Source organism: Antechinus flavipes, chromosome 2 (genome assembly GCF_016432865.1).
Source record: "Antechinus flavipes isolate AdamAnt ecotype Samford, QLD, Australia chromosome 2, AdamAnt_v2, whole genome shotgun sequence".
Classification (NCBI taxonomy): domain Eukaryota; kingdom Metazoa; phylum Chordata; class Mammalia; order Dasyuromorphia; family Dasyuridae; genus Antechinus; species Antechinus flavipes.
The window spans coordinates 575,824,969-575,837,889 of NC_067399.1; the positions used below are offsets into that span (position 1 = coordinate 575,824,969).

Consider the following 12,921-nt stretch of genomic DNA (forward strand, 5'->3'; position numbering starts at 1 on the left):
CTTTGATCATAAGCAAGTAACAGGATGGTATTACAAAAGATGTTTTAGACAAAATAATTTTCAGCCTTCGCTTTCTGTTCCTGAAAAATAAGAGGGTTAGGCTAGAATATTGTCTCTCAGGAGCTAGGATTTATGGCTGAATATTCTAGTGAAAGCAAAGGCAGTAATAGCCATATTATAGAATCAAAAGCATTATGCCATAATGATGAAGACCAAATAAATGATTTTAAGAGTTAGGATAACTAAGGAATTCTTAGATGCAGAAAAATCAGAAAAACAAAAAATTAATGATGTGGGAAAACAATAGCTGAATAAGGAAGACAGTGATGATGTTTAGGGGGGAAGAGATTATGGGATTGGGAAAGCTGATGAAAAGGATATTCTGAAAATGGATTACAACATCTCTGATGCTTATTTTTGGTTAGGAATTACATGTGAGACCTGTATGTAAAAACTGAGAATCAAGATTTGGGATTGAAGAAAAGACTCAGGGCCCTACTTTATTAAAAAGCAACTACTCCTACTATAACAGAAATAATGTAAATAATTTACATTTAGATAGCACTTTAAGGTATACAAAGCACTTTGCATATGTGTATGAATGCATTATGTACTCATACATATAAGGTACTGCTTTAATTAGAGAAGATACAGAGATAAATAAAACAGAAATCAGGACTTCAAGAAGTTCATAATTATTACAGAACTTGGTATCTTGCTATGAAGGTTGTATAAGAAGGGGCTAGAAAGGAGAGGAGGTGGCAGTTCAAGTGAATTATCAAGAACCTACCATTTGCCAGTCACTATCCTGGGAGCTGGACATGCAAAAACACAAAGGAAAAAAGATATCATACTCATGAAAGTTAATATCCTGATGCCTCACGCACACAGCTAAAGACAATAAATGCAAGGCCATTTGGGCAGTAGAGAAACTGGTCAGGATTAGTGAGAGAATCTTAAAAAATTAAGTAGGGGCAGCTAGGTGATAATGCACTGGCCCTGGAGTCAAGAGGACCCAAGTTCAAATCAAGCCTGGAGACACATACTAACTAGGTGACCTCCCATAAGTCACTTACCCCTGATTGTCTTAATAAAAAAAAAAAAAAAAAATCAGTAGCTACTGAGCTGAGTTTTGCAATAAGTTCGGGAAGGCAAGAAATGGAATGCTGTTTGGGAAATTGCTAATAGTCCAATTTAGCTGGATGTTGGATGTATAAAAAAGGAATAGATGTCTACAAAGGTGGTATCATGGAGAGTTTTAAATGTAAGGCTTAGATTTGGAATTTGATCCTAGAAGTAATGGGGAGCTATGAAAGATTGGTTTTTGTTTTTTTGTTTTTGAGGAAGAGAAGAATGACTTAGTTCTATCTTCACCTTAGAAAGAAAAGTTGCTTTGGCAACTATGTGGTAGATGGATTTGAGAGAGGGGCATTTGCAAATAGGAAGGCCAGTTAGGAGGCTATTATAAAAGGCGGAAGGTTCTGAGAGAAGCGGAATGGATTTGGTGATGGGAGTAAAAGGAAGGAGAAAGATACTAGAAATATTGTAGAAAGTCTCAGATATCAAATTTCACTTGTGAAGCAAGAGCCATTGAACAAATGCGTAACATGAATTCACCTGTACTTGAACAAAATAAGGAGTGAAAAAAATGTTTTGCAAGATGCTTAAGTGGAGATGGAAAGACCCATTACAAGAGGATACTGTAGCCCATAAGAGTGGTAATGAGGACCTGTATTAGGTTCTAAGAGAGGGAGGAGTTAATGAAAGAGCAGTTAGAGAAATAAGTAGAGAGAGCTGGATCTGCATTCCTAGGTTTCATCTGCATTTGGCTGATTTCATGACTTTTAGGAGTAAAGGAGATGTGGGTAAGGCAGAAAGGTCAAGGGAAGGTTTTGACCTGTTGTTTCCCATTTTTTTTAGGACTGCGGAAACTTGAGCATATTTGTAGGCAGATATAAGGCAGCCATTGGAGGGGTTAAGACCCCATGAGAGAGAAGGAATGATTGGATTAATCAATATCTTGGAGGGGGCAGAAAGGCTGAGAACAAGAGCCTAGACAGAGAGAGTAGGCTAGATTGCTTCTTTCTCTGAGATGGAAGGACATAAAAATGAGAGACCATGCTGAGAAAGTTGAGATGGTTTCCATTTCCTTTTAAATCTCAGGGAAGCAGGTGGCTAGTTCATCTGATTTGGCACATTTAGAGGCCTAAGGAGAGAAAAGGTTTGGCATAGTTGTGACAAAAGGGAAATAGGATAGGGAATCAGTAAGAGTAGAAAATTGTAATAAATGTTATCCTAATTGTTCCATACCAGTCAACAACTTTAAGGACATTTCCCCATTTCCCTTTTTACCTCCCCTTTCCCTTTTCCAGAGAAGATAATAAACTATGAGTTATTATTATAAAAATAATTATTATAATTTATTAGATGTTATATGTCATATAGTAAATTATAATAAATATAAAATAAATATTATAATATAATAAATTAATTATAATCCATTATTATATAAATGAAACTAGATGCAAAATCATTTTATGTGGGGAGAAATCTAGAAGTAGAAATTGTTCAGTATTACATCTGCCATCTGTTATTTCTTATTAATATAATTATATGTATGTATTTAGAGAGAAAATATGATACATATCGATGTATCAAAACATCAAGATAGATATCCTCTTTGGCTAAAACCCCTTTACTATACTTTCTCCTGGGACATTTTCAGAATTGAAAACTAATGCTAATCTATGTGTTTAGATCTTTACAAATGTTTTCTTTACAAGCACCTTATGAAGTAGTAGGCAGTATGATAATTAGAAACCTAGATTTATTTTTTTAAAAACACATTTATCTTAAAAAACAGTAAGAAAAAAAGAAAAATAGAAAAGGAATACAAAACAAAAGAGAACATTGTCACATGCCCAGCAGAACATCAGGGAAAATTCAAAATATGTTGCAAAAAATTACTAGTTCAAGAAAGTATTTATGTAGTAGTAGAAGAAATTATATTCATGTATCCATCTTTTCTTTACTTTTCTTGTAAATTGTTCTTTTATTCTCTATTGCCCATCTTTTTTATTTTATTCTTTTTCCCTTCCTCATCCCCACCCCCACCACCAAGCAGGCTATAGTTAAGAAAGGATATGTTTATGTCTATATCTATAGATACACACACACACACACACACACACACACCCCCTCTGCCCCTCCACCCTACACAGATGCTTATTTTTCCTATGTCTGCTGGCTTGCCTTTAATTCTGCCTTGCTACTACTTAGTCTCCCCCCACCTATGAATCCCTCCCTTGCCTTCTTCCCTAATCCTTTGCTTTCCTATCCACCCATCCCTCCCCTCTAATTTCTTTATAGATTTTAGAGGGTGCTGTACCATTCATAATATATATAAATGTTGCCTATTTAACCCATTCCAGATATGAGCATATTTTCAGAACTTGGAGCCCTCCTCCTCCTTTAATGCCTATATAGCTATTCTTCCTCTGCACTTCATTTGTGTAACATGATTACTATTTTTCCTTAACTGTACCCCAATATTTCTTTTGAGTTTCCATATTGTTGAAGTCAATCTTGAACATATGGTATATATTTAGTCATGTTAAATTCCTTAAAACTGATCTTTGTTATTGACTTTTAATATGTTAAATTTTCTATTAAGTTCAAGTTTGATTGATAGAAAGTCCTGAAAATCTGCAAGTTCGTTAAATGTCCATTTTTTCTCATTCAATATTAATAGAAAATTTTGTTGGATATGATATTTTTGGCCATAGACTTAGTTCTTTTGATTGTTAGTAGATAGGATTCTAGGACCTGTGGTATTTTATTCTGCTGTTAAGTCCTGTACAATTCTAAATGTAGCTCCAGCATATTTGAATTGTTTTTTTCTTGTGTCTTGAAATATTTTCTTTTTGATCTGAAGGTTTTGAAATTTGGCAATAATATTCCTATGTGTTTTCACCAAAGGATTTCACTGAGATGGTGATAGGTGGATTTTTTTTTTACTTTTACTTTCCTCTCAGGTTCTATCACTCCAAAATAACTTTCTTGGATTATTTCTTGCATTATTGTGTCAAGATTCTTTTTTTTTGCTCACAATTTTAGGGAAGTCCAATTATTTTTATATTTTCTCTTCTTGATCTGTTCTGTAAAGGTGTTGTTTTACATTCTGTTATATTTTTTTATCCTTTAGAATCTGTTTTGTTATTTCTTGGTTTCTCATAGCTTTACTGGCTTTCCTTGCCCAATTTTCAAAGACTTATTTTCATCTTTGAAACTCTGCATCTTCTTTTCTAGTTAACTTTTTTTCAATAATCTTTTTGGGGTTTTTTTTGTAGATTTTTTTTAATTTTAGTTTTTCCTCAGTGTTTCTCATTTGATTAAAATTTTTTTCTTTTGAATTCTATAAATTCAATATTACTCTTTGAGGTAAAAGAAGTGCTTTTTTTCTTCAGAGTCCTCCTCTGAAGATGAACCTGGGTCTTTCCTATTCCCCTAACAAGTTTCTATAATTAACCAAGGTTCTTTCTTCTTTGCTGGTTCATTTTTTTAAAAATAAGAAGTATTAGTGTAAGCATCTCTAATTCCGGGGTGGGGGGGGGTGCCTCTGGCTTCACTTCAGATCTCCCCTCTCACCAGGAAACCCAAACCAAGAGATCCCCCTCCTGCAGGTGCCAGCAACATACCTGCCCACGGCCTCTGCACTCACTGGACGCTGGCTCCTTTTGTTCCAGGGCTGTGTCCCTGTAGCACAGCTGGGCCTGGTGTTCCCAATCAGCAGAGGGTCCCCCAGTCTTCTCAACTCCATAAACAATCCCAGAGACAAAAGTCTCTGTGGTTCCTATGGAGGCTCCAGCCATACCCAGCTGGCCCTGGGCAGGCACTTTACACAGGTTAATCCCCAGCCCCAGGTCCTTCTTCAGATTTTAGGTTGTACCAGGAGTTACCCTATTCTGCCCAAAATCTTCTAGATTTTTCACCAGTCTATATTCTTCCTGAGGGGAGATCTAGAGAGCTTGAATTTACCAACCTATTCTATCACCTTGCCAGAATCCTTCATAAACTTCATTTATAGATGAAGAAACTGAGTTCAGAGAGAGTCAATAAATAATTAGCCAGGGAAACACTCTGATTACAAGCTAACAGCTTTTTCTACCATATCATAGTAATGCTTAAGATTTTGTTGTAATTTTTCTCCTTATTGAATTTTCTAAGACCCATATAAATAAAACCAGTGTTGCATTTTTAATGACGTGTACAGTTAGATTCCTCTCTTCTTCCTCCTTTTCTTCTATTTTTCTCTCTTAAATACACACACACACACACACACACACACACACACACACACACCCTTCTCACATATTTGATAAAAGCAAAGGTTTCTTAAAAGCTGATATTTCCTTTGAGCTCCTTGCCTTCCTGTTTCATGAGTCAAAGCTAAAATTCCATATAATCTTCCAGCATCTCCTTCTCACTCCCACCTCCCATTAGTAGCTCACTCCTAGCCAGACTGAGAAAGATTAGCCTTACTATCTTGGATGCTGAATAACAAAAGACAAACAGAAGCACATGTACCTGAATTTAATATCACAGAAAAGGAGGGAGAGAATATTGAAAACTGACTTTGAGCACAGGCATCTATCAGGGAGTTTAGAGCAGGGAAGAAAGTGAGAGAGGAATTAGGAGAAGGAAAAGATTCATCCAGGAGGGAAGACTCATTTTTAATTTGAGTTCCAATTACAGATCTATAGTTTAAAGAAACTATTAATTTCTAGACACATTAGATAATAATTAGTCACCTACAAATATTTACTGAGCACCTCCTATATTTAAGGCTAGGCATTTTGGAGGATACAGATATGTACAGTATCATTTCCATTGTCTGCAAGGAACTTTTTATCAAGCTGGGAAGCCAAAACATGAATGCTTACATGTGAAAAGTTAATACAATAAACAAAAAATTTAAGCCAATAAGATAAATGATGCCATAAGGCAATTTGTGAGTAGTTGCCAAGTGAATAAATGATATAGAGAATAGAAGATTTCTAAAGATAGGAGAATTACTGGCAGTGACAGAAGGGAGTGATATTAATAGAGCAATTATTTAAGAATCAACAGGTCTTTGATTTTCATTTGAGGCTTAAAGATTTTTTTAATCTAATTTTTATCTTAAATTCATTTTATCTTAAAGATGATTTCAGACCTTGGACTATCAAGAAAAGTGAAACTGCTGAACATCTACCTACCAAGAAATTTCAGAATGGCTTAAGTCCTCAAAAACTACGTGCTGGGTCAACTTTTAAACCTTTAAACCTACTCTTTCATTCTTCTATTCCCTTTAATGCTGTTACAATCCATAAATCATCATTTGTGCCTTACCAGCTAGAACCCAAATTTGTAAGACCAAAAGAAGTTTACAAGCCAAACAATGAGCCCTTTGATGATTTAACAACTAACCGTCATACCTACAAAGGCCTTTTTGGAGAACCTGCAAAAAGTTGTAAACCTACAATCATCAGAGTGGAAAAAAGTGCTCCATTTGTGGAAAACACGGAATTTCGGGATAATTTTCAGGAAATTCCATTGCCTAAGGTGCGAAAATTAACAGAAGATGCCACCTCAACAAGTCACATAGAACAAAATAACAAAATCCGTCAAGATCATGTTTCAACTCTCATGACTACAGGGGTTCCCAAAAAGCCAGTTTATTCACGTATCTCTAAGTTTCCTTTTCAAGGAAGAAGCATCACAAAAGAGGATTTCAAAGCATGGGACAAACCATGTCGGCTAGAAATGATTAAGCCCAAAAATCAGATTCCTGCTCCATCTGGGAAGTTTGACGACTTGACCACGTTTAGATCTCATTACATACCACACGAGTTAATTCCAACACTGAATTTCAAACCTGTACCTGTTGTCATTCACAGCACTGAACCATTTGATGATTCAACAGTATACTCGACACAATATACAGCAAAGAAACAGAAGACATGCCCAGCTTGCTATACTTGCCCTCCAGGATATGCATTTGAAAATACTGATTCCCATGGTCACAAATTATTCCGCAAGGATATTTCTTCAGGGAAGGACTTTTCCCCATCAATTGATAAAGTTTCCAAATAAATGGATTTTGTGAAATGCTGGGCTGATGGACTTATGAGAATCAAAACATTTTAACTAGGTGATAAAGAGAAAAATCTTTGGAAGATTGTTCTTATGAAGGATTAATAGTAAAATGTTTGAACTGGACTTTTTTTTAACCTAAGGAAATTGAAGATCAAGAGAGATCAATATATCTGCTGACAGAATTGCTTCAACAGGTCTATGATTAAAATAGTATGACTATTCTTTCTACCAAAGCTACTCATAACCCTTCCATGCCTTAGGAGACAATTCTTCATAAGTTGCTATGTCCCCCAAAAAATCAACAAGTAATCACCCTTTTATTAATGAGCACTGGCATAGCTTCCAAAAGCCCAGGATTACCTCCTTTACTTCATGAGGCATTAAAAGTTGGGTACTAAAGAGCCAAATACAATTAACATTGCTATTTTTAGCCCATTTTTCTTGACAATACACTTAAACAATTTTAGTATGTGTATTCCCAATGTAACTTATTATTCTTAACATACAAATTGACAACTGATCCTCATTCTGTGATCCTATATAATTATGACATTTTTATGTGTAAATGATATAGCCAGGTATCCAATTGTTCAGTTATGAATTTCAATCTGCTTATAACAGTGTAGTAATTCAACACATAGTAAATGAAACCCAGATGAAATTTGGTACATAAAATATGATAAATGATATAAATTATGCTTTTAGAGATTCAAGCAGTTCATGATCATTCATATACTTATGCTAATTTATTAAGCATTTTTAGATTTTTTTCCGGTTATTTTTTCTACATAATATTGCCCCAATCAATGTCATGTTACAATAATAATAACTTATATATCAAATGTAAGTTATTTGATATATTTTTTATTTATATTTCATGATACATTTGATATATAGTAGATGTTTAATAAAGGATTGAATACAGTGTACTTTACAATATACAAAGTACTTTACAACAATCCTGTTAATTAGGTAGGATGACTTTTATTATTATTACCATTTTACAGATAAAGGTCACAATTACTGTATTCTCTCACTTTCCTATCTTTGCTAAGGCTGTTTTGTAGAACTGAAATGATCTCCATTCCCATTTTTATCTTTTGAATTAACTACTACTGATTCCCTTACAAAATGCCATATCATTCAAGAAGTTAACACTGATTGAACAAATCGAGCAATAACCTTTGCTTCTCAACATTCCTATAATACTGTTGTCTAACTCTTTCATGGATTATGGGCCATTCATTAGTGTCCTTATTATCTTTCTATAATACTGCAATTTCCTTGGGTTTAAGGAGCATCTCCTTCCCTCCCGCTTTCCCTCCCTCTCCCCCTCCCTTTCCTTTTCCCTTCCCTCTCTCCTCCCCCTCCCTTTCCCTTTCTCCTCCCCTCCCCTTCTTTCCTCCCCCTTCCCTTCCCCTTCTTCTTCTTTTTCTTCTCAGTCAATTCCATAAGAGCAACTCAGATTCACCTCAGCTTTCTTTCTATGGACTTAAACTGCTCCCTCTCCCTTTTTGTTTTTGTTTTGTTTTTAAGAGGAAAGAGTGAATAAGTGACATTAAGGTATGGTGGAGCTACATACCAAACAATCTTAAATACAATTCCTGAAATGCTGTAGTATTCATTTTTACTAGAGCTCCAATTTGTCATTCTAGAATAATTAATTTAAGGTATAGAATTTACAGAGTCTTAATTAAGGATTCACTCTCTTAAGGGCAAGATCAAGTAGGGCATCATAGACAAGGAGCAATGTGCCTCTGGACAAGTCATTTAGTGTATTTGAGTCTTGTCTCCTTTCTGTAAAACAGAGATATTGTTATCAGCTCTGATGACCTCATCAGGCTGTTTTAAAGGACTAAGAAAGAAAATGGAAGGGAAATGTATAATTGTACTTCAAGGATGTCACCATCACAACAGATAGCAATCCCTCTAAATCAAACCAGGCACTCTATAGGAGTAGCCATGGGCAAACCAATGCCTCAATTGGTGGGTTCACCTTTCTTGGATTACTTAATCTGGCATACCATACATGGAGAGTCCCATACATTTTGGTATGACCTATCAGAGTTTGTGTTTTGCTTCATAGATTTTGAAAATTCTGAATTTCGATTTAATTCAATAAACATTAACTGTCATTAACATTTAATTCAATAACATTAATTGGCTATGGGCCAGGTACTGTGCTAAAAACTGGGGGATACAAAAGGAGGCAAAAAACAGTTCCAAAGTAATTTAATTCCAATTTAAAAAATGCTAAAGAAGTATTCCCTACATAATGAACTTGTTAATGTATTGTGTGCTAGGTAATAGGAATACAAAGATAGATTTTACATGGACTCCGCTTTCAAGCTACTCATACTCTCCTAAGAGAACATCATAATTATCTGTGTGATTTTTGGACAATGCATTTAATCTCCCTGGACACTGGATGTTAGATTTTGCAGGTCTAGGGACCTCTAAGCGGCTCAGTGGATATAGTATCCCACTGGAGTAGAGAAGACTTTATTTCCTGAATTCAAATCCAGCCTCAAACATGTCTTTGCTGTGTGACCTGGACCAGTCACTGAACCCTGTTTGTTTCAATTTCCTCATTTGTGGAACAAACTTTAAAAGGAAATGGCCAAGCACTCTAATCTCTTTGCCAGGAAAACCCCCGATAGGGTCATGACTCAACAATAACAGAAAAACCTAGTTGGTCCAATTTCAATGATCAGTCATCCAAATAGTGTCACTAAGTGGGATTTGTCTCCAGGCCCTATTCATTGTGCCTCCCTTCTTCTACAAAGGATCTTTAAAATGAAGAGTTTGGGCTCATAGCAGATCCATTTCTAAATGTATGATTCTACAAATTGTGAAATAAAGGGAGACAGATGCTAAGGTAAAATCCAGGCAAAGGACAGGAATCTGCTGAGGGAGAGAATCCTGTGACTAAGGGGAGGGGTTCCTTCTTGTTTTCTTACCTTTAGGATAGGGGTGGACAATGCTGCCTACTATCTCCTTTAAATACATCACAAAGATTATAGAGCAATGGTGCAAGTTTTCCTTGATTTCCCAAACAGGACACTTCTGAGCAGAGTCGAAAGAATGCTTTTGCCTTCCAGAAACTCCAATGTTGCACAAGAACACGATTTCCCAGGGAGTATGGGAGACTAAGCAGTAGAAACAGTCTGCGTGATGCTGAAGACAAAGCCACGCAGAATGAAGTGAAGCGTTGAAAGTGTGCAGGACTTGGAACCAAGGGGAAGACCTGGGTTTGTACCTAGCCTTTTGACTCCAACTAGCTATGTAATCATGGGTGAAAGTGCCACATAAAGCTGCAAAAATGGGGGTAATATCTGTCAGATTTGGTACAAAGAGGTGTTATAAAACTCAAATAAAAAAATGCAAGATTTAAAAGGCTGGTATATAAATGTCATTTGCTATGGTTATTATTATTATGGAAAATTGTAAAAATATATCAAAAAGAGATAATTGTTCCAAGTCTTCAGAGTATTTGGGAAGGTGGAGTTAGCCATGTTCTGGTTGACTAGTGGGAGTTCCTCAGTTAACTTTAAGTAGCAAAACTCGCCAGATTTAAAATAATCATAATGACAGACTCAGAGTCATAAAATCTAAGATTATATCTATATATCATCTCCCTCCTACTCTCTGCTTCCTCCTCCAGTTTAGCAATATATGCTTAAAAAAAAAAAGGAAAGGAAAAAAGATTCTGCTAGTAAATAGAGTAGCAAGAAATTGGTAGTGGATTAGATATTTCCATAATATCCTAGAAATATAAAAGTTACTGAAATATTTTTTCTTTGAATAAATGTTTAATATGGAATTAATTTTAGCCTTTTATTATATCTATATTAAATCTATATTAAATGTGTATCAAATTGGGACCTAGAATGAAACAGTAATAGAATTTTTAGATTGAAAACTTGCTATTGGATTATTGTGATTAATTTTACTAATATGATTTGTTTGCATATATTACTGTAAAATTATAAATGACACTTAAAAACTTTATCTCTATATAATATCAGATGACAAAAAAAGGACATATTTCCATCTTTCCCTAAAAAAAAAAAATCTCATTTTGGGGAAAAATAATGTTCAGTAACTGACTACATACATGAAGTGAGTAGTCATATGTGAATTTTGAATACACAAGTCAGAAAGAATTTCATATTTCCCATTTTGAGGTTTGGATATGTTATTGATAATCTAAATGTATTTTTAAAAATGTTCTGTATGATAATACTTCATAGTTTAGAAAACAGGAGAGAGACCTCTTTATCATGACTCAACTTTACTTTTATTAACATGATTTCATTAATGTGTCTGTTTGGCATGCCCAGACTGTTTTATCTCTCATAAGCAAAAATCATAGACAAGGATAAAATGAGAAGATATAGATTTCAATCTGTGCTGGAAGAAGGCATACGTGCATGGATGAGATCAGAGATACACTGATGGGTCAATATTAATTTCATAAAAATATTTTTAGTGCTTCAAGGACACATTCCAACAAAAGAGGAGGCGAATTAAGAATACTCAAATTGGATAATAAAAATTTCCTCAATATAACAAGTAGTCCTCATTGTTTTAAAAAAAGCAGTCCCAGAAATGATGTCTATGAAAGACATTCTGTGAAATATCACTCAAATGAAGCCATATGTCATTGTATATTGGTCCATTGGACCAACAGCTGGGTACTCAAGGGAAATGGATTCTAGTCCAGCTAAGTATTCCATTGACTCTGGATGTTATGTTGGACAGGTCCTTTTGCTTTTTTGGGTCTTACCTTTGTTAACCTGTAAAACAAAAAAGTTGGGATGGACAATTTTTAAGCTCTCTTTTTGCTTCCCATTCCATAGATCAAAAAGTATTTCTCTATGTCATTAACAATCTTTTAAAATGGAAAACCTAGAATTCCAATGTCAGGAAGTATGTTTCAACTCTAAGGGCCTTTGATCTTTCCAATTTAATAAAATAATCTCTTTCTTTCTTCTATTTTTAACATTAAGTACTCTTATGGCCTGGGTAATCATTGAAGAAGTATATGCATTTTTGGAAGCCTTATATTTCCATGTTCGGTATACAATTGGGAATAAGGTTTTAAGATCAAAATCAAAGCTTTCCCAAAATGAGTGACAACAGGTTTTATGTGTAGCTACCCTTTAATACATGGTTATAATAGAGCCATAATGCACCTAGTCACAAAGAAGATGTAACAATAACTGAGTCATTCCTAGGACGTGGCAAATGTGGTCATTGCTCTGACCCTAAACACTGGAATATTTCTCTTTGTTCCTCTTCCCCTCCCCAACAATAGATTTCACATGTAATTAACCAGGGGCAGAAGATAGCTCCCCTAGTTTGGACAAAAGGTATCGTGAGACTTACATACATATATACATATACAGAAAGAAGACATATTTGTACGTATGTATACAAATCTCTATGTATGTAAGTCCATTAATTTTCCTCATCTTCCATCTTGCCAGGACCCGTCCTTCCCTCTATTTGTCCTACCCCCATCTTAAGTTGTATGGTATCTGTGATTCCTTTTTGCTACTTCCTAACTGACCTGTACATTCATTTTAATGCCAATTTCCCTTTTATGAAAGATGCTTTGGGTGGGTGGAGGAGGTGGAGAGTTGGAGACAACCCCCTGCCATCATCCACTTCCCCAGAGGAGAGTCCTGAGCCCTAAATACCTTAGGGATGGCCTGGCTATTCCCATACAGAGAGGTCACAAAAGAAATCACAAAAAGAAATGCTCTCCATAAATGATGG

At 35.2% G+C, this 12,921-nt stretch overlaps 1 protein-coding gene across 3 annotated transcripts in view; it reads left to right on the forward strand.

The window, feature by feature from the left end:
- The window catches only part of SAXO2 (stabilizer of axonemal microtubules 2), a 93,523-nt gene extending 82,990 nt beyond the window's left edge, over positions 1–10,533 (forward strand). For all 3 annotated transcript variants that reach the window (XM_051981174.1, XM_051981172.1, XM_051981173.1), the window contains one exon: positions 6,203–10,533. In XM_051981174.1, the coding sequence (XP_051837134.1) occupies positions 6,203–7,134 (932 nt within the window). In that variant the 3' untranslated portion in view covers positions 7,135–10,533. The remainder of the gene's footprint in view (positions 1–6,202) is intronic.
- The last annotated feature ends 2,388 nt before the right edge of the window (positions 10,534–12,921 follow it).